This window comes from Gymnodraco acuticeps, unplaced genomic scaffold (genome assembly GCF_902827175.1).
Source record: "Gymnodraco acuticeps unplaced genomic scaffold, fGymAcu1.1, whole genome shotgun sequence".
Taxonomy (NCBI): Eukaryota; Metazoa; Chordata; class Actinopteri; order Perciformes; family Bathydraconidae; genus Gymnodraco; species Gymnodraco acuticeps.
In genome coordinates this window covers 291,042-318,415 of record NW_022990389.1, presented here as the reverse complement: position 1 = coordinate 318,415, position 27,374 = coordinate 291,042, and the positions used below count along the sequence as shown (strand labels likewise).

Below are 27,374 nucleotides of genomic sequence, written 5' to 3'. Positions count from 1 at the left end.
CATTATGTCTGTGACCCCTCCTGTTGTTAATTGATAAGCCTGAAACATGCACTTGTCAAAGTTCAGAGGCACATTTTGCAAATATGGCAGTAGCCATCGATCAGCTTAAGATAATATATACTTTATTGATCCTAAGTTGGAAACATTTGCGTTACATCAGTATGTGTAACAGTTGTAAATATGCAGTGGTGTTTATTTGTAAATCATTTAGTATAATCACACAAATTCTGTGTTTCATATTTAATAATTCTGTGTTCTTTATTGATTGTTCAATACCTGACAAGGTCGGAGATTAAAAACTTTCCTCAACAGTGCATTACAAGACATCTATCAATATGTGTGTATACCTCCACCATTACACTGTCATATTCTGCACATTTCTTATACTATCTACATACATCTTATAAGAGTATAATACATATGTATAATATCAGTTAAAATAAGTGCTTCAACATAGTTAACATTGCTGGAGGTATACACAAATATTGATAGATGTCTTGTAATGCACTGTTGAGGAACCTGCGACCCAAGTTTTTCATTCATTGCATAACTACACCGTAGTTGTGTATAATATGATATGTCAATAAACCTTAGAAAATCTTGAAATCTTGAAAGGGTTGTGCAAAAATAGTCATTTATATACAGTCTTTAATTAACTATTAGTAGAGAATAACGAGTAATGAATATACTTTATAGGGATCCTATTAATATCTAATAATAAAAATAATGAAATTCAATAACATGCTTTAACCACTAGGTGTCCCTTTATATCAGCTGTGCACCGTTATGGTGTAAATACAGCCTATCTACCAATTGGATCAAATATAAAAATTAGCCGAATTAGTGTTGATACTGCAAGGAGACGTATTGTGTGAAAAGAAATGTAAGATGTTGTTTAATTGCTGATATATTTAAGATCCACGTCACGTTTTCAGTTTTGGTGGCAGCTCTTCCTGTTTGTCTAGAAGTCTTCTTCATCAGGGCTCTATAAATAGAGAACTACGGCAGATATGTAATATTTAATGCAGCCGAACCGTGCATTACAATGCCATTATGTGATGACTTTCAAAGAAAAAAGCAAGCACACTCGGAATAAAGTATTTTATTTAAAAAAATTTTTTTCGGTCTGTTTCCGGTATTTGTTTATGACGATGTGAGACTGGTTTGGAGAATTGCACAGGGGAAAATAACGAATCTATGCCACCATTTTAGATACCATGGTATGGTATTTAATGCCCAAACTAACCTTAAAATAGGCATTTTCCACCAAGAATAAAACGAAGTTCGGCCATGTTTTTTTTTTTCTGCAGGGAGAAATTTGAAGATCACGTGACATAGCCATTGGAATTAATGGTGAACAAAAACGTAGGGATCTCACAATTTCAGAGGCGTTTTGGTAGAAATACTAGGTCCCAAGTTGTGGAACAACGTAGTTATTACACGTTTAGATGTGAGACTGGGTTGAGAGAACTGCAAATCCTCACAGTACCCCCCCTTCAATGGGAGCCTCCTGGCGACCACCAGGCTTGTCAGGGTGTGCCCTGTGGAACTCCCTCAACATGACAGGGTCCATAATGCGTGACCGAGGCACCCAGCAACGCTACTCCAGGTTGTAACCCTCCCAATCAACCAGGTATTGAAAGCCCCTGCCCCAGCGCCTGACATCCATGAGCCGACGCACGGTGTACGCAGGATGATCATCGATGACTCGGGGGGTGGGGGTGAACGGTTGGAGGGCACAGGTCACTGGTGTGGACTGGCTTGATCTGGGAAACATGAAACGTGGGATGAATTTTCATGGTACTGGGGAGCTTCAAGCGTACGGCAGAGGGGTTTATGATGCGCTCAATGAGGAAGGGGCAGAGAAACCTAGGGGACAGCTTTTTAGACTCGGTGAGGAGGGAGATGTTCTTGGAAGACAACCAAACAGATTGTCCAGGGGTGTAAGGGGGAGCGGCATGTCTGTGACGGTTGGCTGACCGTTGGTTTCTGGCAGAAGTCCGGAGGAGTTCTGAGCGAGTGTCCCTCCAAATCTTACGGCACCGCCGAATGTGTTGCTGGACGGAAGGAACTGCTAATTCACTCTCCTCCTCAGGAAACAGGGGAGGTTGGTACTCTAAGGAGACTTCAAAAGGTGAGAGACCAGTAGCTGAAGACGTGAGTGAATTGAAGGAGTACTCAACCCAGGGTACAAGGGAGCTCCTGGTAGATTGATTACGACTGGCAACACAGCGGAGAGTAGATTCCAGGTCTTGATTGGCCCTTTCAATTTGACCGTTTGACTGGGGATGGTAACCAGAGGTTAGACTGACAGATGCACCAAGTGAAAGACAGAAATTCTTCCAGACCTGAGAGGTGAACTGAGGGCCTCGGTCGGAGACGATGTCAGCTGGGATTCCATGCAGGCGGAAAACATGCTGGGTGAGAAGTTGGGAGGTCTCCAGGGCTGAGGGGAGCTTGGGCAGAGCTACAAAATGGGCACATGGAGAAACGGTCAATAATGGTTAGAACAGTATTGTTTCCTTGAGAGGGAGGTAGGCCGGTGACAAAGTCCAGTGTTATGTGTGACCAGGGTCGACTAGAGATTGGAAGGGGCTTTTGTAGCCTTTATTTAACCAGGTGAAAGCCCCTTGAGATCAAAAGATCTCTTTTTCAAGGCTGACCTGCAGAAGGGCTGAAGCAATCCTGCAGGTCTCTGATGAGAGGCTTTGCTCCTAGCACATGTAGAACAGGCTGAAACGTACTCCTTTGTGTCCTTGTCCATTGTTGGCCACCAAAAATGTCTCCGGAGAAGGGAGAGTGTGCGGTTGGCACCTGGGTGATTGGCAAAATGGGAGCTGTGAACCCACTGCAGAACTTGGGAACGGACTGAGTTGGGGACAAACTGATGAGTAGGAAGACCGCTACCAGGGTCAGGTTGCTCCAAAAGCGCCTCCCGAATCGAGTTACTAATTTCCCAGGTAAGGGTACCCACCACACAACTCCGGGGGAGAATAGAGTCCAAGGAGGTTACAGGACCCTCAGAATGAAACGATCTGGACAGGGCATCGGGCTTAGCATTCTTTGAACCAGGGCGATAAGTCAGGGAGAAATTGAAACGACCAAAAAAGAGGGCCCATCTGGCTTGCCGGGAGTTTAGTCGTTTGGCTGACTGGATGTACTCGAGGTTCTTGTGGTCAGTCCAAACAAGAAAAGGCTGTTCACTGCCCTCAAGCCAGTGTCGCCACTCCTCCAATGCCATATTCACCGCCAGAAGCTCTCTGTTTCCCACATCATAATTTCTCTCAGCAGGAGAAAGACGACGAGAGAAAAAAGCACAAGAGTGAAGCTTATTGTCTGGCCCTGCAGTCTGGGACAGAACAGCGCCAACCCCGATGTCGGATGCATCTACCTCAACAACAAACTGCTTGCTTGAGTCCGGCTGGATGAGAATGGGGACAGAAGTGAACAGGGACTTGAGAAGAAGAAAGGCATTGTTAGCATCTGTTGTCCAGGAAACTTGACTTTGACAGAAGTGAGATTGGAGAGTGGAGCTGCTACCTTGTTCCTGATGAACCGGCGATAGAAGTTGGCAAAACCCAGGAACCTCTGCAGCTCCTTCCGAGTTGTGGGGACTGGCCACTCAGAGACAGCTAGAATATTTCCTGGATCTGCCTCCAACTTGCCTTGCATGATGATGTAACCAAGAAAACTGACCCGTTCCTGATGAAACTCGCATTTCTCAGCCTTGACGAACAGCTTGTTCTCAAGCAGCCTCTGTAGAACCTGACTGACGTAGTCCTGATGTTCCTCCAGGCTCTTGGAAAAGATCAAAAATGTTGTCGATGTAAACAAAAACTAATCGGTTGAGGAAATCTCATAGGACATAATTTACAAGGGCCTGGAAAACAGCTGGGGCATTAGAGAGTCCAAAGGGCATGACGAGATATTCAAAGTGACCAAGGGGGGTGTTGAAGGCTGTCTTCCACTCATCTCCTTGGCGAATTCGAACCAGGTGGTATGCATTTCAGAGGTCGAGTTTGGAGAAAATGGTGGCACCTTGGAGAGGTTCAAAAGCTGAGTTAATCAGGGGAAGTAGGTACTTGTTTTTAACTGTAATGTTATTTAACCCATGAAAGTCAATACAGGGTCGGAGTGATTTATCCTTCTTGTCCACGAAGAAAAACCCAGCACCCAGAGGGAAGGAAGAAGGACGAATTATTCCAGAAGCAAGGAAGCCATCGATGTATTTCTCCATGGCCTCTCTCTCTGGCCGAGACAGATTATAAAGTCTGCTGGTAGGTAAAGGAGCCCCAGGTAGCAGATCGATGGGACAATCATAGGGACGATGAGGAGGGAGAGAGAGAGCTTTATCCTTGTCGAAGGCCCCACTCAGGTTGTGGTAAACCTCAGGAACACCAGACAAGTCTACATTAGCTGAGACACATGGAGCAGGCATAGGATCTACAGGAACGGGAGGCACAGCAGACTGTAAACAGTTAAGGTGGCACGACTGATTCCATTCTATGATTCTCCCTCCAGCCTAATCAATATGCGGATTGTGGATGCGAAGCCATGGGTAACCAAGAACCAAAGGGGTTGCAGGAGCGTAAATAACCTTCAGTTGAATTTCTTCTCTGTGATTTCCAGAAATGAACAGGGTTACGAGTTGTGTCTGCTGTGTAACCCTAGAAATGCTTTTACCATTTAAGGCATAAGCAGTCAAAGGTTCCAGTAATGTTTCCAAGTTTAGACCCAGCTGCTTGGCTAATTCAGAATCCACAAAACTATCCTCAGTGTGAAGATAAACTTCTGTTGTTGCAATGTTGAGGTAGAATGAAGGAGTCTGGAACGTCGTTAGCCAAAGCACTGAGAGTTTATTGAACACAGTACATTAATACAGCCGGGGAGATCATCTTAGTTTCACACGTCCCGTGATCCACCAAAATCATCTCTGAACCCAAAAGACCCACAGCACCCAGCAACACGAGGAGAGGCGGGCTCACAGAAGCCCGCGTTTACCTAATCAATAGCAGATGGGAGACAATAATCTACTTGTCACAAAGAAATGCAGACAGGCCTCAACCCTCCCCCACAGGATATGGGAGAAGCGTTTGACCTGTGACCTCAATTTACAGAGGAGTCTTTGACTGATACTTACAAACACATGTTTGCAGTATCACAGATTCTAAGAAACTATAAGAAACTCTATAATCAAGATCAAATTAAAATATTCTCTTACACTCAGCACCAGAGTCAATGAAGGCAGAGAGGGGCAAGGTCTGAGAGTTAGCACAAAGTCTGGCAGGAATCAGAAAACGGCTCAAAGTTGGGGCTTCAATAGGTGTAGGTTGCGAACTCGTCAGGACCCCCAATTTCACTGACGAGCCCCTGCGTTTGGGCGGACAGGACAACCAGAAAGGATATGCCCAGCTTTACCACAATACAGGCACTCTCCAGACCTCAAACGTCGAAGGCGCTCCTCAGGGGATAATCCGGCGCGTCCCAACTGCATTGCTTCCTCCTTAGCAAAGGTGGGCACGCGAGGTGGTGAGGTGTAGCCAGATGGTCTGGACTGGGAGGGGGCAAACTGGGGTGAGATGTTTGGCTTACTTGGCAAAGCAAAAGGTGAACGCTGCGCTCGCTCCGCACGGCGCTCCTGCAGCCGGCTGTCGAGACGAGACATTAAGGATTGGAGATCAGCAGGCTCATCTCTTGCTGCCAGCTCATCCTTCAGTTAATCCTTCAATCCCCTAACAAACACAGCCCTTAAAGCCGCCTCGTCCCATCGGGCTTCTGCCGCCAGCGTGCGAAACTCGATAGAGTAATCTGCAACGGTTCGAGTCCCTTGTTGTAAATTTAGCAGACGACTAGAAGCTGAGCCAGAGTGGTCGGGGTGATCAAAAACAGAGGAAAAATGATCAGAAAAAACTCCAAAGGAAAGAGTGTCGTAATCCACAGAAGAACTCAATCAATGGCCCAGGTTAAAGCTCTTCCACAAAGCAAACTCAACACATAGTTAATTTTAGTCACCTCAGAAGAAAAAGGCAAGGGGCGCTGGCGAAATACCTTGCTGCATTGAAACAGAAATTCTGTGCATTTCTCCACCTCTCCATGGAAAGACTCAGGGTCGGCAATGGGAAAATCCCGGCATGGAGTTGAATCCAGAGGTGGATTGGAGGGGGCAGGAAATGCAGCAGAAGACGTCAGGGTAGAGATTTGAGCAGCAAGGTTCGAGATGTGTAGTGCCATGGACTGATTGCTGTCAACTAAGGCTCGGATCATCTGCTCATGTTGGCCCAGAAGATTTCCCTGATGAGAAAGGGCGTGCTGAAGAGCAGCGGGATCCGATCCAGTGTCAGCGGAGTTCATTTGGACCAGTTCGTACTGTTACGCTCTCCACGAGTTTACAGGATTGAACTCACAATGCTGAACACCAGGAAGAGGAGACAGAGTTTATGAGGTAAAAAAGGTTTATTAACCAAAAAACCTTTCAGGAGACAAAAAGAGGGATTAGATATTAGCAGGAAGTAAGCAGTGCACTATATCATCATATTCAATTAAGTTCTCATATTGGTAATTTTTTTACAGTACGTCCTCCATTCCTGAGGACAGTTTACACCTTGTACCTTACATTTTACCTTAGGAATTTATACAGGCAAAATTATTATAATTACAAAAAAAGTCTGCTGACTAGACTTTGATAAAATAATCTAAACTTATGGTCCACTAACTAGCTATTTCCAGAGCTTTTGGTTCCTATCTCAGGGTTTTAATTGGTGGATAGAGATGGCTCAGTTCACATAGCCTGAAGCTGAATTCATACGATATGTGATTTGCTCTCTGCTCATCGTGAGGTTCGGCGCAGAGCCTTGCGGTGAAAACGGCAAGCTAAGTTTTGTTTCTATGGTTACCTGCTTGCTTTTTGCAGTTACATACAGCTGTTATTTGATTGTTTGCACATCAAAAGTTCATCAGCAGTAACCAGGTCTAGGGATGCTCCGATCGCCAATTTCGGGGCCGATCCGATCGAGTGGGCGGGGCCTAAATGGAAGATTTAAACATCACTTTAAATCTTCCATTTAAAGTGATGTTTAAACTCAGTTAATGGGGCTCATTCACTGGAGCTTCCACAAACAACAATCAACTTAATTATTACATTAAAATGATGTACATTATTCAAGTTTACATTCACTTTGGATAATAACACGGGAGAAATGAGCGGAAGCGCTCTTTTCCTCTCTCCCCCTCTCTCCCTCCTGACAGCCTGTCAGTATCTCATGCAGCTCACTGATCCAGTAATGAGTGACCCGACAGTGAAGAATACATATATTTATAATGACTAGTTTAGCTTGTTCCAGAGGTAGATAAAATAGCTAAGTGTGTTAGGTCTAACTCTTGTGTGTTTCGCTCCGCTCACCGGTCCGGCGGGCGGAGCTGCAGGATTTCTGCTTCACACACGTTGCATACCGCTATTTTACTGTCTTTTTCGGACACCTTAAAATAATGCCAGACCGGTGAAGCCATTTTGGCGAGCTTGTTTTGCCGCACACAGAGAAAAGTGTCATGCGATCGGCTCTCGCGATCGGCATGTTTAGAGAGCACCGATCGATCGGTAGAGAGTGAGTATCGGCCGATCTCGATCGGTGACCGATCGATCGGAGCATCCCTAACCAGGTCAAAGTTGAAATAATATGAAGTTGTAGTTCAGTGACCAGCAACAATTTCAAGCGGTGTGCGGCGCCGACGGTAGTTTCACAGAGTCGGATGCACAGCTCTCTCCATAGAAACTCAACGGCAATGTTAGCGCAGAGCACTTTTACCGCATCATTTGTGAATGCAGCTTAAGTGTGGAATCTGCTTCATACATTGCATCGCTTAATTGTAATGTTGAGAATTCTATTCAAACCACATTATCTCAACCCAGCATCTAGCAAGAGGTTTACATGTGTTTGATGATCGATAACCTTTGTGGACTTTTTATTAAACGTACTCTCCTCCAGCAAAGAAGGCCAACTAGTACTAGTAGTATACTGTAAAGTTTTATTTGTACTTTGTGCACATGTGTGTGAACCACATTGCCTGAAGTTTCATGATATTCCTGTTATTGACATGTTGTGAATTTGACAGAAAACCAGCAAAGGCAGGAAGGAACAAAACTGCATTCATAAAAAACTAAAGGAGCTTTAAATGTTATGACAAATTAAATGAATTTACTCTGGTTTAGGCAGACTTGTGGAGAGAGCATTATAGATAATGACTACCTAATTTTCTTTATTTCTTTTACAATTTGAGGTCAAGCTTTTAAGAATGCTTTTCTGGAAGTAAAAGGAAATGTGGCTTTCATCTCCTTATCACTGTGAGTGGGTTTTGATATTGAATATTATATACAGTGGGGCAAAAAAGTATTTAGTCAGCCACCAATTGTGCAAGTTCTCCCACTTAAAAAGATGAGAGGCCTGTAATATTCATCCTAGGTACACTTCAACTATGAGAGACAGAATGGGGGGAAAGAATCCAGGAAATCACATTGTAGGATTTTTAATGAATTAATTGGTAAATTCCTCGGTAAAATAAGTATTTGGTCACCTACAAACAAACAAGATTTCTGGCTCTCACAGACCTGTAACTTCTTCTTTAAGAGCCTCCTCTGTCCTCCACTCGTTAACTGTATTAATGGTACCTGTTTGAACTCGTTATCAGTATAAAAGACACCTGTCCACAACCTCAAACAGTCACACTCCAAACTCCACTATGGCCAAGACCAAAGAGCTGTCAAAGGACACCAGAAACAAAATTGTAGACCTGCACCAGGCTGGGAAGACTGAATCTGCAATAGGTAAGCAGCTTGGTGTGAAGAAATCAACTGTGGGAGCAATTATTAGAAAATGGAAGACATACAAGACCACTGATAATCTCCCTCGATCTGGGGCTCCACGCAAAATCTCAACCCGTGGGGTCAAAATGATCACAAGAACGGTGAGCAAAAATCCCAGAACCACACGGGGGGACCTAGTCAATGACCTGCAGAGAGCTGGGACTAAAGTAACAAAGGCTACCATCAGTCACACACTACGCCGCCAGGGACTCAAATCCTGCAGTGCCAGACGTGTCCCCCTGCTTAAGCCAGTACATGTCCAGGCCCGTCTGAAGTTTGCTAGAGAGCATTTAGATGATCCAGAAGAGGATTGGGAGAATGTCATATGGTCAGATGAAACCAAAATAGAACTTTTTGGTAAAAACTCAACTAGACGTGTTTGGAGGAGAAAGAATGCTGAGTTGCATCCAAAGAACACCATACCTACTGTGAAACATGGGGGTGGAAACATCATGCTTTGGGGCTGTTTTTTCTGCAAAGGGACCAGGACGACTGATCCGTGTAAAGGAAAGAATGAATGGGGCCATGTATCGTGAGATTTTGAGTGACAACCTCCTTCCATCAGCAAGGGCATTGCAGATGAAACGTGGCTGGGTCTTTCAGCATGACAATGATCCCAAACACACCGCCCGGGCAATGAAGGAGTGGCTTCGTAAGAAGCATTTCAAGGTCCTGGAGTGGCCTAGCCAGTCTCCAGATCTCAACGCCATAGAAAATCTTTGGAGGGAGTTGAAAGTCCGTGTTGCCCAGCGACAGCCCCAAAACATCACTGCTCTAGAGGAGATCTGCATGGAGTAATGGGCCAAAATACCAGCAACAGTGTGTGAAAACATTTGCCCTCTGTCATTGCCAACAAAGGGTATATAACAAAGTATTGAGATGAACTTTTGTTATTGACCAAATACTTATTTTCCACCATCATTTGCAAATAAATTCTTTAAAAATCAGACAATGTGATTTGCTGGATTTTTTTTACTTCTCATTTTGTCTCATAGTTGAGTTATACCTAGGATGAAAATTACAGGCCTCTCATCTTTTTAAGTGGGAGAACTTGCACAATTGGTGGCTGACTAAATACTTTTTTGCCCCACTGTATGTATATTGACATCTCTCCTTTCTGTTCTTCTCTCCCCCTTTACACTTCCTCTCCCCCTTTACACTTCCTCCCCCCCTCTTGCCATTTCCCTTTCTTTCCTCTTTTGTTTTCTCCAGGTTCTGTTGCTGTTTTGCAGCAGGTGACCCCCACCCCTCAGCCAAAATCCGTTTATTAGATGTGACCACAAGGTTGATCAGGAGAAGCCACCATGTCTTAAACCCAGACGGGCCCTCTGGAGCCCTGTCCCCCCACCCTGGATCCCCCTCCCCCTCCCCTATTCACCACCTTACCCCTTCTCCCAGCCCCATCCCACTTCAACACCTCCCTCCACATGTGAGGGACAGGCTTCCGGGCTCCGGCTCGCCTCTGGCACACCCCCCCTCTCCCTCCGTAGAGATGAGCCTGGAGAAGCACCAGCAGTTGGGTGGTGGTAGCGGAGGGGGGTTGGGCTCTGACCGGGACCTGCAGTCCACTGCTTCCTCCATCTCTCTGCCCTCTGTGAAGAAGGCCCCCAAGAAGAGGCGCTTCTCCCTGGCCTCTCTCTTCAGGCTGCGAGGCCGGGAGCCCAAATCAGGGCACCAAAGGTCCCAAGAGCTCCAGTACCCGGGACCCATTGGGCTAGTCGGTGTGGATGGCATCGCCAGCATTGAGAGCATCCACTCTGAGATGTGTAACGATAAGCACTCTGCCTTCTTCTCTGTGGCTGGGGACGGAGCTGCCTCTGCTGCCGCCTCCACCTCATCTGCCTCTGGGCCTTCCTCCTCTACCACCACCTCCTCCTCCTCCTCCTCCTCCTCCTCTAAGGTGGGGGGTGCGGTGGCGGCAGATCTACTGGAGTGCCCGCTGTGCCTTCTGCTCCACTCCAGGGAGAGCTTCCCTGACATCATGACCTGTCACCACCGCTCCTGTATGGATTGCCTGCAGCAGTATCTGCGCATCGAGATCTCAGAGTCTCGTGTCAACATCAGCTGCCCCGAGTGCTCGGAGCGCTTCAACCCTCACGACATCCGCATGATCCTGGGTGACCGGGCACTCATGGGGAAATATGAGGAGTTCATGCTGAGGAGGTGGCTGGTGGCTGACCCGGACTGCCGCTGGTGCCCTGCGCCGGACTGTGGGTAAGAAGTAAATAAAATACACAGCATGGCAACAAAACAAACGATTAGTAAGAAGGAAACTTTAAGCGATCTCTTGGCAATATACCTCCAGCTCTTAAATTAGAAGACTGAAACTTAGAATACGATAAATATACCTCACTTAAAACATTTATGAACATAGGATTGCACTCTACACAAACCTTTCTTTAAGAAGTGATGATTTCGACAGTGGCGAACCGTCAGGGCCTTCAAGGTATTCAGAGAATACCCTGGAACACTCAGATAAAACAAACAAAAAATCGATTTAATTATATAAATAAAATGTATATTAAATGAGAATGGTATCTGTGTTGTTGATCTGTAATATGACAGTGTTACGTTGATTTGTTTGTCCTTCTCGGACCATGCACTACGCATTTAAGTGGTTTTGTGTTAGAAAAGAAAGCAACCAATCAGATCTTGTTCTGGGTCTCTGGGTAGAATGTCCTTCAACCAAGGTATTCTACATCCTTGATAGAATGCCCTGGCCGTTGCACTGAATGAGAGCGTACGTTTGGACTGACAGTTTGATCAACCAATCATAATTGATTTGTAGCCAATGGGCGTATTCTTTCAGAGTTTCCCTCGGTTCCAGGGTATTCTAGAAGGCAACTCTTAACTGGCTCGAGACAGAGGATCTAGATCAGTGTTTCTCAAACTTTTTCATACCAAGGACCACTTAACCAATAAAAAAACACTCGCGGACCACCTAACTCCACAAATATCCAAAATCACATCGTTTTTCTAGAACAGATTACAAATCACCTGAAAATGGTACAAACACGTGGCAACATGTGTGATGAAGGTGTTGCGCTGGGCAATCGAAAGTTAAACTTAAGCTCGCTCCATTGCGGAGATATTCCCGCGAGAGTGCATAAAACTTAAATGTGAAATGTTACCAATATACTCACGGACCACTAGGGGGCGTTCACGGACCACCAGTGGTCCGCGGACCACACTTTGAGAAGCACTGATCTAGATGAATGCGACGAAGCAATTCATGCCGTTTTATTGTTTTTAACGTTGAAATGACAAGTGCAACAGGTGAAGATGAAGTTGTTGCGGAATTGTTGTGAGTACCCTTTTCAAGACGACAATTCAGTGAAAAGACGGAGATTATAATGCCGCGGACGGGGGGGGGGGCGGCGGCAGGGGGTGTGTGTGTCTACAGAAGGTCCAGTTATCACAACTGGACCTTCTGTAGACACACACAACCACTGCACGGTTCACGAGCCAAATGATCCGGCTCACCAAGAAGAGCCGGAATTCCCATCACTAGTTTACATAAGGATGTGACCAGCATTTTAGCTAGGAGCGCTGTGGCTGCCGGCCACGCGTGCTGTGAGGGGCGGGGCTGAAACTAGTGGTGGGAATTCCGGCTCTTCTTGGTGAGCCGGATCATTTGGCTCGGCTCACCAAGAAGAGCCGGCTCTTTCGGCTCCCAAACGGCTCTTCAGTTTACAACATATACCTTTTTATAATTAAATAAAATGTAGCCCTGTTTTGACTAATGAATGATAGGGTGAGGAGTCACAGAAAACTGAACAAGAATCGACAACTCTGCTCACTCCTTTCCTGTAAAATGCAGGTCCAGCCCACACATATGCTCCATGGTGCCACAGGCATTGCCATTACAACTACAATAAGCATGTAAATGTTAATCTACAGCTCCGGCGATCCACTAGCACCGAGACGCAGCCATCCTCGACAACTACTGTAGCGTCACCTTGGATACGAGTCCAAACAACTCACACACACACAGGCCAAGGCGCTGACAGGGCGCCCTTTGAGCATCAGATCTGACGACGCTGAAATTATGTTTCGGCGGCATAGTATACAGATAGCAACAGTCAGTTTGTTGGCTGCTGCTGCTCTGGCTGAGGGCTCCTTTCTACCGCCCAGACGAGAGAGGGTAATGATACACGCTGCGGCCAGGCAGGAAACATGTGACTTATCAGTAACTTTAGACATCGTAAAACAATTTTAAACGAGATTTGATTGTAGATTATACATTTTACTGATACCAACTATATAATGTTTACCTTGTTCATTAAAAAAAAATAAAAATGTTTAATGACAATCAAACATGTGGAAAGAGGGCGGGCGGCACCCCTATGGGCCAGCTGCCACTGCCTAAAACACAACCACCCCATTCCGTTTTCCCAGCTGGGAGCAAACACGGCAGCTGGAGATGGAGAGCCCCCACCTTACAATCAAAGATGCATTTGCCCGACAATGCAAACATGTTGGTGTTCCTTGCTCGAAAACTTTGAAAAACAGATTTGGATATGGCCTGTTGAGGCATCTGGGTCTTTGACAGTGGACTGTACACTTGACTGTTGTTTTAAGGAGTTTTTTTTTGCTTGTGAGATAATATAAATATATATATAGATAGAGAGAGCTCTGTTTTCCAGCCTGACTCTATTTAATTTATTGTTTTGGTTGTGTGTGATATAATTAATTTATTATAATTTAATTAATTTGTTTTATTTATTATATATATTTTAATATTATTTCACATTTAATTTGCAATGTTGAATGTTCAATAAAAAGTTATGTTTGAAAGGATGTACTTGAATTATTATTATATATGATCATTATGTCAGTGGTCTAAAATGGTCCTACAACGGTGCCGACAATATTATCGTTTATCGCAATAATTTCCAGAAAAATGTATCGTCCAATAAAATTAATTATCGTGACAGGCCTAGGTATCTGTAAATTCTAACTTAGGCCCCAGCTAGATGAGCAGAAGTGTTTTGAAAAGGAACACAGTTCTTCATCATCTATTCTCAATGTCAGCTGTCTAATTTTGTTGCTGGCGTTCTATATGCAAGACATTTACTTAAATATACATATTTTTCTTTTATCTAACATTTTATGCTAGTTTTATTCAGAAGTCTTTTCATTTGTTATTGCAGACAATGACATCATTTAGACAAAACTCATTCTGTGATGTCATGACGAGGATTTATATCTCTGCATTTCCTGATATGTTTTGCTTGTCTTCTACCAGGTTCGCAGTCATTGCTTTCGGCTGTGCCAGCTGTCCTAAGATCACGTGCGGCAGAGAGGGCTGTGGCACAGAGTTCTGTTACCACTGTAAGCAGCTGTGGCATCCCAACCAGACGTGTGATGCAGCGCGGCAGCAGAGAGCCCAGAGCCTCCGCCTGAGGACGGTGCGCTCCTCCTCCCTCAGCTGCAGCCAGGAGAGCGGAGCTGCAGGTGGGCTGCTCTTCTCTCTTTATCCTGTGCTCACACATTGCTAAACAGGAGCATAGATTATATGCAAGACATTACCACAATGGTAGCAGTGTTACATATGTATTCCATTTCATTGGATGATGGATTGAAGGGAATGGAGTGGTGCAGTGAAGACAGTTTTACATAGACCAACCAGGAAGATAGAACACTGGGGCTCCCTCGATAAAGGCAATTGGATTTGGGGGAAAAATAAGATCTGTGGTAAACAAATGTTGATGTTACTTACACGTTTCCTTATATGGATAGTCTCCACATCTGAACACCTTTTTTATGATTTTTGAAGCATAAATGCAATCGCCAGAAGAAGAAAAGCTGACATTCCGTTATAATCAATGACCAAAAACATATACAAACCTATCAAATTTGGTCAGTGAAACGCCCCTTATATTCATTTATACTGACTGCACAAAGACGATCATAGGAATCGGCGACAGAACGGCTAAGTAAGTGTAGTGGAATATCGAAGTTGTTGTTGGGAAGGGGGAGACAAGTAAACAATATTGTTAGGTGTACACAGTTGGACATGACACACGCTGTGAGGCTGCTAGCTCAGACGGGCCGAGACAAACATTTCACAGATCAATTGTTATTTGTTTCCATAACTCCTATGTTTTAACAAGCAACTCATCACGTCTTGGTGCACGACATCATTAGATTATCTTCATTTGTAAAGGATTGTTTAAAAGCCCAGTTTCAAAGTTCTCTACAATAAAACACATTTTAAACACAGAATTGTGTAATATCTGCACAACCTATAGGCATGGAGAACGCTGTCAGTTTAAACCTTAATCTGTCTTTCTGTTTACCTCATTATTTATGAGAATACATATCATAAAAGGCAAGCATTGTCGCCTGTAATAATTATAAAACATATTTGAGGGGTTATTTGCAATAACATATCTGTATTATTATAATTATAATTTATTTTAAATGTGTCCAATAAGGGAGTATCAAGCAGGTGTTTGTTTATTCATTGTAAGATTGCCATTTATCTGTTTTTGAAAATGAACTCTCATATACGAGTGCTAATATTTTGTTTTATTTTTCTCCTTTCATCCTACTGCTATGATGTTGTAGTTTCTCGTTTCTGTGCGAACGCATGCGTGTCCGTGGATGACCGCACATTTTCCTGCCAAGTTTGTTTTTTATTAATCACAAACTTTGCTTAGAAATTGACATACGCCATCTTTTGAGCATAGTCAGCAGTGTTTTTAGATTTACAAAACTGGTGGGGCATATATTATATTTATATATCTATCTGTGCTCCCTTGTCTCCTCTTCACAACTACACTTTTTGCGGCACTTACACTTACTTTTCCCCACTTGTGATTCATTTTATGCCGCACACATTGAATAAAGAAATACTCTGAGCATGCGCAGCATACTTTTCGTAGTACACACTCATTTTTGAGAGAGGGGCTTGCCCCACATCGCTCAACCCGGCTCAAGCAGCAATGTAGAGACCGCTAAATTAGATCATCAAAATATATTTCAACATTTATTTGACACTGAACAATGATTGTAATTATTTTCTACTGATTGTAGGTGGGGCTCTCCCACCTGCCCCTAATGACGAGTCGCCACTGAAACTTTGATATGATGTACACTGAATAGTTTTCTCTCTTTCCTTTCAGCTGATGACATTAAGCCATGTCCGCGCTGTGCTGCTTACATCATCAAAATGAACGACGGCAGCTGTAACCACATGACCTGCGCTGTGTGTGGCTGTGAGTTCTGCTGGCTGTGCATGAAGGAGATCTCAGACCTGCACTACCTGAGGTCGGTTTATTCAAACGCACACATCTTCATAAACCCAGATTCAGATAATGCCTACAATAGGACTTTGCCCAATTTGGTACAAAAGCCAATCCTAACTTAATTTAAGAATACCATTTATCTTAATTCAACTCATGTTAACTTTGGTTAGGAAACCCTAACCACTCAATCGAACTTCCCCATTATTTAGTGGGAATGCTGTAAACAGCATTATTCCCACTAAATAATGCTGATACAGCATTCCCACTACTTATTCTTCTACGCACAAAATTCTTTATTTTTATTCCACCGGGTTATTTTGCGCCTCTTCTGCTCCCACATTCCACATCGCAGAAACTCCGTTCTAACATCAAAACGTTCAGCTCGATCGGGAATCAATGGCTATTACTTTTCTCATTCATAACTTTCATAATTCCAGAGATATATCCCATAATACATCACATTTTTAACATGGAAGTCAATGGAGAAACTCTTCAGACTTGAAAAATCTTCATGCGACTTCAACTGCTAACTGTTCCTTCATACTTTCACTCGCAATTTTCCTCAAAAGCTGTTGCCATGGCAACGCATCCCTTGCAATAAAACACGATATTGCTATAACTCCTATGAAAATGTTCAAAAAGTGCTCAAACTTCACATGTGTGCGAACAGTCCAGCCGTGAAGACATCTACGGGACAGTTTTGAGATTTCTTCAAATGCCGTTGCCATGGCAACACAATGCTCGCCATGAAACACGGTTTTCTCATAACTTCAGTGAAACTGCTCCAAATGGCCCAAAACTTCACAGGTTTGGTAACAATGCAGCCATCAACGCATCTAAGCGTATTATGGGGTGTCATCAAATGCCGTTGCCATGGCGACAGATCATTCGCCATCAAGTTAGTTCAGAAATTTGCAGTTCAAATATTCTGCTGCTTTTCCAAACCTTTTTACTTTCTTTTCTTCTCTCATCACACATTCAAGCCCCCAGTGTTCATGTATCATTTCAATCTAAATTCTTCACTTTCTTCTTACACATTACATTTCAGCATAGAAGTTTAGCGTCAGCTTTTCAGCATAAAGCATTCCCACTAGCAATTTCTTCAGGAATTGCATTCTCTAATTAACTTTGGTGTCCCTCACCTAGCAACGAGCACTTAACAAGACACATAAGATGCAGGTTACATCTGTAAAATAAAGACAAACATTTCCCTCACTGAGAGATCAAATAAATATAGTGTTATAAGATACCCATGTCCAGCAACCACTGGAGCAATGATACTTCAAAAAGAAAGGAGGAAGGTAGTTCTATTGTTAACAGCTCTACTTTCCGTTGAAGTGAAAGTGAACATTCTGATGCTGGTTTAATGTTTTGAGAAAAGTTTAGTTTTTTCTGAGTTTTGGCTTGGATAAGTAAAACAACAGCCTGTTGAGTTGTTCCACCTCTCAAGGTTTCCGACCTGCAATGCTAAATTCAAATCCCTTTTTTGGGGAAAAGCCATAAAGCCAACCAGCATACTTTGATACCTGTTGTCTCGACAGGGAGAAACACTTTTCCCTCAGTTATGTAACACTATAAAAGGTTTAGACCTATCCCAGTTTCGACTGTACGAAAGGAAATGTAGCTTCGCCTCCTTTTTTTCTTCTTTTTCCTTAACTTGTCTTCCCTTTCTACATTTTCTCAGTCCGTCAGGCTGTACTTTCTGGGGGAAGAAGCCATGGAGCAGGAAGAAAAAGATTCTTTGGCAGCTGGGAACGCTTGTTGGAGCCCCCGTCGGCATCGCTCTAATCGCTGGTATTGCTATTCCCGCCATGATTATCGGCATCCCTGTATATGTTGGGAGGAAGGTGAGGAATTGGAGACACATTTTTAAGTTCCCCTGCTTGTAGAGTTTCTTGGACAAGAAGAACATTGACTCATTTGGATCTGTATATGTTAGATTTACTGTATGTAGGGCTGCCTGGACTAAAGAGCTTTCTAGTTGATGCCCAGTAAAGCAACTAGTCGGTGCACATTTATGGTATATTATGATTAATAATATGATTATTTCTGTACATAATAGTTATATATGAAAATAAACATTATCGTTTATATTCTAAATGTAAATGAATATAAGAAACAAATAAATACACACTACACAGCAAACACTGACAAATATGCACGTTGGCAAAAATACCTTCGCACATTATGTCCTCATCATGGAAGGAAAACTTTATTTATTTTCTCTGAGGACAGAATGATTATATATTATAGGTCTATATTGGGCTGTCAAGTTAACGTGTTAATAACGCGTTAAAGCAATTTTTTTTTAACGCCACTAATTATTTTAAGGTGCGATTGACGCATGTGTATTTGTCCTCGGCCCGCCCCGTAGTTTCAGAGTCCAAAGGCTTGACGTTGTTGTTGTTGTTAGTTGGATGGTGGGAGATTTTAGCGAGATATATGGATACAAAAAAAGGTGTTTTAAACAGCAAGCCAAGCACACAGCTGATGCTGACAGCCCCGCTCCTGCCGCTCGCTTGCGGCAGACCACGCTTGAAAGTTTGCCGGGGAGACGCCTGGACAACAACAGCGATAGCTAAATGGGTGACTACAGCTTAACATTGTGGAGGACGAGGGGCTGCGTTTGATCATTCGGATTGCATCCAACGTGTCGACTGCACAGCGCATTATTTTGACGCACAGTGGGAACTTCAGTCTCATGCTTTGACTGTTATGAAGACAGAGGAGCGGCATTTCGCCGACAACTGTAAACAGGCTTGTCTGTTTGAGCAACTGGCTCAGTGCAGAGAAGTACACAGGGTTGGTAGAGAGTGTAAGAGAGAGAGAGAGAGGTTCCAGGTTGTTGTGTTGAAAATATTCAGGAGAATAATTGTCATTGTTCCAATGATAATAAACTAACATTTGCATAAAGCATATTTGTCCACTCATATGTTGATAAGAGTATTCAAAACTTGAAAAATATTCCTCTAAGGTACATTTAGAACAGGTACAAAATGTGCGATTAATTTGCGATTCATCACGATTAACTATTTTAATCGACTGACAGCCCTAGTATATACACTTGGGTTGTGCTGTATCACTAATCAGTTTCTGCTTGTCCAATAAGAACTTGACATTATAACAAAATGAAAGTATTCAGACTCTCCAGAATTGCCCTTTTTAGGCCTGCCAAAAAGAAGCTAGAGCCAACAAACCTTTCCTCCCTGACAAACCAGAGCACATTCAGCTGGGTTCACATGACACATGTGAAACCTCTGAGCATGAATCACCTGCATTCCACATGCCCTGCATGAATGAAGCTGTTCAGTCTTGACTTTAAATATGGAGCCTGATGAATCACCATGACAAGGCCAGTTACTTGCAATAAAGTTACAAGTCTCATCAGAAGTACTTTGTCTCTGTGGCCTGAGCTGGCAGAAATCTCTCAACCCAAGTCAACCAAATTCTGAAAAATATCTCACTTAAATCTTTATTGGCAAGAATTTCAACATTAAATGAACCTTGTCACTCAGTGACAGAGGAGGACAATAAAAACACTGATTGGGTGAACAGTCTGGGTTTGCCTCGGACAGACGTTGCCTTTGTTCTGACGCTCTGCTGACACACAGACACTGAATCAGCACAAACACTTCAGGCAGAGTTCACATATTTTGAAACATTTCTCCCAGCAAAGGGATCAGAAGTCGAAAATGCACTGAATGTTGGAATCCGGAAAACGCTCACTACACGGGGAGAGAATCCTGCAGCATCCTTCCCTGATGGGAACCACTGCTTTAATCTATTCTCAAAATAATGTCAGCTGTCATCGGTGGCTGGTTACTGTACACTGGAGAATTACTTTCCCACTCTGGCTTGTTGGCTACCATGTCACCAGTTGTTAGGAGATTAAAATAACATGAGTCTTCCACTCAATCTAACAATGTAGAGTTGTTGACACTGTTCCTGTCTACTGTCAGTCCTATAATGTGGTGTCTTCAAGGCCACAAAACTGTGCTCTCAGCTGCTTTGGACACGGACTGTGTGAGTCTCATTGCTCTGCTTCTCTCTGAAAGATCCACAACCGTTATGAAGGCAAAGATATCGCCAACCACAAGAGGAACCTGGTGATCGCGGGGGGGGTGACTCTCTCTGTCATCGTGTCTCCAGTGGTGGCTGCAGTCACTGTGGGTCAGTGTCCGTCCCCTTCACGCACTATTTTCATTGACATATCCTTGTTTTACTTTGCTAGCCTCAGGAATTTATTTTGTTTATTCTCAGAGTTCCTATTATTTAAAAGAATATCTTGTAGCTTACTTGAAGTCAACTAGTTACCTTACTAATCACTAAGTTACATAACATACCATAACATAACTATTGAAAAGCTAATCGTTTTTTACTCTTCTCTACATGAAGATGGAAAAAGAGATGGTTTTGTATGCGGTGTGCATGCGATAGTGTGCTCCACTGTTTTGTGTATAATGCCTGGTCTAAAGTGTCCCTGCTGGTCTCTGTCTCTCTGTCTCTGGTCCTCAGGAATTGGAGTTCCCATCATGCTGGCGTACGTCTACGGCGTGGTGCCCATCTCACTGTGCCGGAGCGGGGGGTGTGGAGTCTCTGCTGGGAATGGCAAAGGAGTTCGCATAGAATTTGACGACGAGAATGACATGAATGTTGGCAGCGGGGCGGGGGCCACTGGTAGGCTTCACTGCCCACACCCCAAATAACCCCCTCTTCCCCCCACCTATAAAGACACCCAAGAGTGACTTTATGTGTTTATTCCCAAGTCTTTGCTGACATATAAACCACCGAGTCCCTGTCCTAGAGAAATCTGCTGGTTTGAAGAGAAAATTGTCCTCTTTGTGCATCTTCTTAGAGACCCAAAGCTCATGGCTTCTTAAACAATTCCTGATTCTAATTTCATAATTTAAGACCCAGCACTGACCTTCATTCCCGATTGGGACTGATCATTCATGATGGCTCTTTCTATGCAGATACTACATCAGTGGCAGACACCAGAAACAACCCCAGTATAGGTGAAGGCAGTGTGGGGGAGCTGACGGGCAGCCTGAGTGCCAGCGGCAGCCACATGGACCGTGTGGGGGCCACCAGGGACAGCCTGAGTGAGACGGCGTCCACCAGGGCCCTGGCCGGGGCCAGCATCACCAGCAGCCTCTCCGGCAGCGCCATGGTGCACTACCTGAACAGGTACTGAAACCACATTTTAGTTTTGACTTTGACAATTTCACATTACTTTTTTTGCTGTTGTGTTTGCTAGTTTTAGTTTTCTGTAGGTTCTAAGAAAGGTTTAGTTTAGGCTTTTCACAATTGTTTTGAGTTCTCTTCAAAAGCAGGCATAATGTCTCAAAGAGATGTAGCTTCATACATACAAAATACATGGTGTTTAGAACTGTGTAAGAGTGGCCATACTATTTCAATCTTTTAATTGTGTCAGAATCCCCCCCCCCCCCCGTGGGCTGACGAACCTGAGCTGAACAGCTTGGTGGTTAATCATGGACTACAATATCTTTTTTAAACTGTGTTTATTCATTTTTAATTATTTTAAACAACATAGTTACAAGACACGACAAACCTAACACAAACTTACATCAAAAATGGCAAAAACCGAGGCAAAGACAAGAAAGGACATCATTAAAATAATATTGAAATATCTAATTAAAAAAAATACATAAAATGAAATGAAATAAAAACAAAAACAATTGGGCAGTAGCAACATTATCCTAAAAAGAGTACATACTGACTGCAGTTTAAGAAGTACTTTCCTTTCAACCAGATCCCTGTCCCTTATTTCTCAGCATGTTTGACACATTAACAGACAACAGTTGAACCCAAACCTTATCATAGGTTTCATTTTTCCTTTTCAGAATATACGTTATCTTCTCCATAGAACAGCAATTACTCATTTCCCTCAGCCATTGGCCCACCTGTGGCCTCTGAGTGTTCTTCCATGACAAGGCAATCGAGCGTTTTGCTTGGAGTAAACACATGTTTATGAGATTCTTTTTATTCTTTGTTATGACTGGGGTGGAGGGGTAAAGTCCCAAAATAAACCATTTAGGATCAAGAGGTATCTTAACATCAAGCATTTTGTGAATTATTTGTGAGATCTCGCACCAGAAAGTTGCAATCTCTTTGCACTCCCACATGCAGTGGAAAAGTGTGCCTTTAGACTGTTCACACTTAATACAAATATCTGGAATGTTGTTATTAAACTGATTTAATCTCACAGGTGTTATGTACGTGCGCATCAGCCAGTTGTGTTGTAGCTATTTGAATCTGGTATTCTCAGTTTGCCCATGTGCATATCACACCCCCGTCATCCAAGGAAATATCCTCCTGTATATCTCCCTTCCAGGCGTTAAGCCGGTCGGTAGAGGATTCAGTGGAGTTAAAAACCAACACGTCATATGGACTACAATATTGAAATCTGTTCCATTTTTGGAGTTTAATGTTGCAGAGTTTACAGACATTCCTGCTTTGTCATTCTTTGGTATTGATTACATTATAATAGATAAATGATTTGTCTTTATGATTATTTAATTTTAATTTAGCCATGCAATCTTGTTTTAGTTCAGTTTGAGTCTTTTTAATTAGTTTGAGTTTACAACCACAGCCCTATATATATTAATGATATATGTTGTTGTCACATGCTGTCAGGCTGGAGGTGCAGGCGGATGTGCAGAAGGAGCGCTGCAGTCTGAGCGGGGAGTCTGGCACCGTCAGCCTGGGCACCATCAGCGACAACGCCAGCACCAAAGCAATGGCTGGATCCATTCTGAACGCCTACATGCCCCTGGACAGGTGGGCTGACCGGCGGTTTAGATTTCAGGAAGCTGTCAGGAGAGAGAGGGCATCAACATGTGTGCGCTTTTCTGTAATCTCTGTCTGAAATAGGAGACAGTGAAATATCTATAACTTGAACATCACTGCTCACGTCAGTACTGAAGAAAGGCATTCAACTATTAATATTTGAAATTGTAAGATAGAATATTCATGTGGGTTGGCTGTATTTAAGATGAGGATCCAGTATTTATTATAGAGGCATTTAGTTTTTAGTGATGTTACAACAAGCTGCCAACAATGTAGCCCAGGGGTGCCCAACCTTTTTTTAACTGAGAGCTACTTTTAAAGTTGCCAGTCTGCCGAGATATACCAGTCCAAATAGAGAGCGTAGCCATTACTGACAGCCTACTACCAGGTAAATACACACTTCTACTTGTATTAAACTGAACTTTGTACGATGAATACTTCATAAAATCCTGCAGATCCTTTATCTTACCTCTTTCTCATCTACACACATACAAGTATTTAACTGAAGTTACACAACAGTGTTGTTGATACAGAGTTGGAGTTTATTCACACGTCACTACAGTGGGTAATGTTTTCAAGAAACATTGAACAGTGCTGCCACATATGACACAGGACAAAAAGAAAAGACTCTGAACCCTTTCTTTGCCATTATATAAAAATAGTGTTGCTACAAAAGTATAAATGAGGCTTACTAATAAGACAACTCAGATCTGAAGCTACACAGGAATCTGCTGCCAAAGTGCAATAAAAAAGACAACATTAATAGAATCAAACCATTTTTTTGTTGCATTTTAGTCGAGTATAAAAAGAAATGCCTTTAAAATAGGATGCAAGCAACACTAGTTTCTTAACCCGAATTGATAATAGACTATAATCAATTTAAGTTTGCATTCTTATACCGTTATGTACAATAATTATAATGAATAAGTTCAAACAAACTAAAACTTACAGCTGATTAATAACGGTATCTAATTTGAGTTTTTATTATATCAAAAACCTGTTGAAATGCTTCTGTTATTTTTACTGTCCCCAAAAAGCGCGTCGGCAGCCTCCAGGAATGCTTCTTTCACAACTTCGCCGCCTTTGAAAGACTTCATGTGTTTCTCAAGAACGTGACTGACACGATAAGATGCTCTGGTAGCAGCCTTGCTCTTGTTGTTGGACCGGGTGAAAATGGACTGCTGTGCATTTAGCTGTCCTTTCAGGCCCCTCCCCTTTTGGGAGCGTAGGGCAGAATTAGGAGGGAATTCCGTCTCGTAGCTTTTGTGCACTGTTTTGAAATGCCGCTCCTAAATTACCCTTCTTCGATAAAGTCACGCTCGCATTGCAGATGAGACAGATGGACTTTGAATTGGAATAGATACAAAAATAATCATCCTCCCACTCGGAGTGAAAATTATATATTTTGGGCTTTTTTGCTTCTGCCATAATTGCGGTCTTGTGTGTGTGCGGACTGTCACTCCTGTTGACACGGACAATGTCAGCGAAATAGTGCCCACTGCCCACCAGCCACGCCCCGACACATGGGGTCACGCCGGCCAATCACAAAGCTTTGATGCATTCAAGTGCATTATTCTGGCACAGGAAGATTATGTTATAGGACATTAACGATAAAACAGAATATTGTTGTTCTATTTTTAGACACATCTCGTGATCGACTGGGAATCTCTCGATCGCGATCGACCGGTTGAGACTCTTTTGTCATGCTACCCACACACCCACACCCATATACACTGCTAAAGTTTTCTCTTCATTCCTTCAGATTATTGTTTGTGTCATGCCTCCCTCTCATGTTTCAGAGATGGGCACAGTATGGAGGTCCAGGTGGACATTGAATCCAAACCGGGCAAACTGCGGCGGCACAGTGGCAGCAGCAGCGTGGAGGATGGAGGCCATGTTGGCGGCTGGACTTGCCCCTCCAGTGGCTGCCCGTCCTCAGAAGGCAAAGGCACCTCCACAAAGTGGGCCAAAGAGGCATCCTGCTCCTCCTCCTCCAGCTCTGGGGCCAAAAAGAGCAAAAGCAAGCTGCGCAAGAAAGGGGGCGGCACCAAGATCAAGGAGACGCGGGAGGACCTGGACGCCCAGCTGCTGGAGCAGCGCAGCACCCACTCCTCCGAGTTCGACTCCCCCTCGCTGAGCGGAAGCCTGCCCTCTGTGGCCGACTCTCACTCCAGCCACTTCTCGGAGTTCAGCTGCTCGGACCTGGAGAGCATGAAGACGTCCTGCAGCCACGGCTCCAGTGGGGGGGACTACCACCCCCGCTTCGCCACCGTCAGCCCCTTACCTGAGGTGGAGAACGACCGCCTGGAGACCTGCCCTACTTCTGCTTCCTCCTCACAGGGACATGGAGCTGTGAACTCCCCCCACTCCACCACCTCCTCCCTGGGCCCCGGCGCAGAGCCCCCCCCTCTCTGCTACATCACAGAGGAGAATGTCAACCTGGTGTGCCCTGCTGAGCTGGACTCTCACAGCAACACCAGAGAGCTAAAAGAGAACAACAACAACCACCCCCCCCACCACCACAGCCCAAGAACGCCTGTATACAGACTGACATGACATCTCAATACCTTAAGTGCTGCACACATGCTATTGGGTTAACGTCTTTTCCTCCGAAACTAACAACAAGCGTACAGTTTAACCGACATGTCCTTCCCTTAAAGTTGCTGTGTTATTTTGGGATTTCTTCTCCTTCATTAAAAGCAGCCCTGAGTTAACAGATGTGTGTTTGTCCGCTGACGGGCTTGTTGGGAGTATTACTAGCCTTCCAAAGTGCAGCCTGGTGAGAAATGTAAGGTTATGAATGCTGGTTCTCCCTGAGCAGCCGCACACTGCAGACTCTTTCTGTTCACAGTTCACTCAGTGACCGCTTGAAACAGATATTGGTTGCTGTCCCATTGATCTGTGTAGGATAAACCCAACCACTGTGCCAGCTCTGCTAGTATTTAAATTTGCCTCCACGATGCAACAGCATGCAGAAACCTTAGTGTTAAGCTTTCCAGATGTGAGCTCAAACAGGGACCAGGCAATACGATTCACTATTTCCTCTGCCCCCCCACCCCCAAACTTAAGTAACAGAAGAACCTTTATTATAATATTTTCCTTCCTGGATGTTTGTTTGAACTGTAACGTATAATCTTAACGCCTGGGTTTAAGATCCTTCATCATTTTTGCGCAAAAAAAACCCCAACTGAGATTCTGTTTAGATGGATGGACACAACTGATCCAGTTTAGACCTGTAGCTGACATTGCCTTTAACTCAGTGTGTGTTTTAGTGCAAAATGACTTTGGACACCCTGCTTTGTTCTGTGGAAGGCTTGTTATGATATGTTGAGGGTAAGGGGTTGCTTTGAGAAAGGTCTCTGGAAGGCCACAGTTTTTGAGATAATGCTGAAAGTCATTATTTTAAAATGAACCAATGGGTTGGTCAATTCTGTGAAATTGTATAAAGAAAATGTTTTGTCCTGTTCAAAGGTGATTTATTCAGGCTGACGGCCTCGCCTCACTGAGTAAGAGAGAGCTTTGATATCTTTCTTTGTAACTCATGGTGCCTTCAAGAGCTGTTTGTGTTCTGTTCTTCTCTACACCGTGTCTTTAACACCTCAAACAACTACTCATTATAGGTTGCAGAATGTCTGTCTGTCTGTGTAGGAGGGATGCTCATTCACATACACAACATACTGTGGTAGACATGGTAAATGAAGACTTTTCAATTGCCTACCAAAGACAGCACTCCGGCTTTTGTTAAATCTTAAACCGTTGGCTTGTCGCCTGTAGACGCAGTATGCATCCTTTGTCCTCCTGGGGGTGAATGAAGCTACGCCCCAGGATTATACAGACACACACTCTGCTGTTTTTGTACATGCTTCACCAATGCAAATATCTGAGGCCTCCCAAACGCCCAAGGCACCTGCACTGTTCTCTGTATTTCTTATTGCGTTGCTGTTCTGCAAGGCGCAGAGGTTAGCGGGGATACAAAGGTTGGGTCTGGGTTACCTTCCCTGTTGACTTTACTCTGACTTCTGTTTGTGTTGCCAATCGGTGCTGCTGAGCAGACTTGAAGTCAAATTCAGTTTTCAACACTTTGCTAAAGCCTGTCTTCACTGCTCAGTGGTCAGCTTTACCCTGAGCCGCTCGGGTGAACCTCTAGCAGGAAGCTCAAAGCATCTTGGATGGTATGTTGACCCAAGTCTGTTACTGAATGATCACTGATTCTGGTTCAGTTGATAAGGCTACATGCTGCAGTCCTTCCCCCCCATTAAAGCAAACATGTTGTCTTGTTTTTTCTCCCTGGGTTCGTTTCTCATTCTTTACCAAAACTTCACTTTTCTTGATCCTAATTTCCACACTAGTGCCAGATATCATTTGTAATTTGTGCAGAATGGCATAAGGTATATTTGTTTGGTAATTTGCTTTACTATATGCATATCAGAAAAATAAAAAAAAGATATGAATTA

The 27,374-nt window shown here is 43.7% G+C and overlaps 1 protein-coding gene across 2 annotated transcripts in view; it reads left to right on the top strand.

Annotated features, from left to right (window-relative positions):
* Positions 1-27,374, top strand: part of LOC117551542 (E3 ubiquitin-protein ligase RNF19A-like) — a 35,085-nt gene extending 7,711 nt beyond the window's left edge. Inside the window, exons 2-10 of one of the 2 annotated variants that reach the window (XM_034224443.1) lie at positions 10,070-11,071; positions 14,106-14,314; positions 15,988-16,132; positions 17,795-17,957; positions 20,166-20,280; positions 20,626-20,787; positions 21,084-21,297; positions 22,768-22,911; positions 24,720-27,374. In XM_034224443.1, coding sequence (XP_034080334.1) covers positions 10,350-11,071; positions 14,106-14,314; positions 15,988-16,132; positions 17,795-17,957; positions 20,166-20,280; positions 20,626-20,787; positions 21,084-21,297; positions 22,768-22,911; positions 24,720-25,476 — 2,631 coding nt within the window. In that variant the 5' untranslated portion in view covers positions 10,070-10,349 and the 3' untranslated portion in view covers positions 25,477-27,374. The remainder of the gene's footprint in view (positions 1-10,069; positions 11,072-14,105; positions 14,315-15,987; positions 16,133-17,794; positions 17,958-20,165; positions 20,281-20,625; positions 20,788-21,083; positions 21,298-22,767; positions 22,912-24,719) is intronic. The other variant, XM_034224444.1, reaches the window with a different exon arrangement.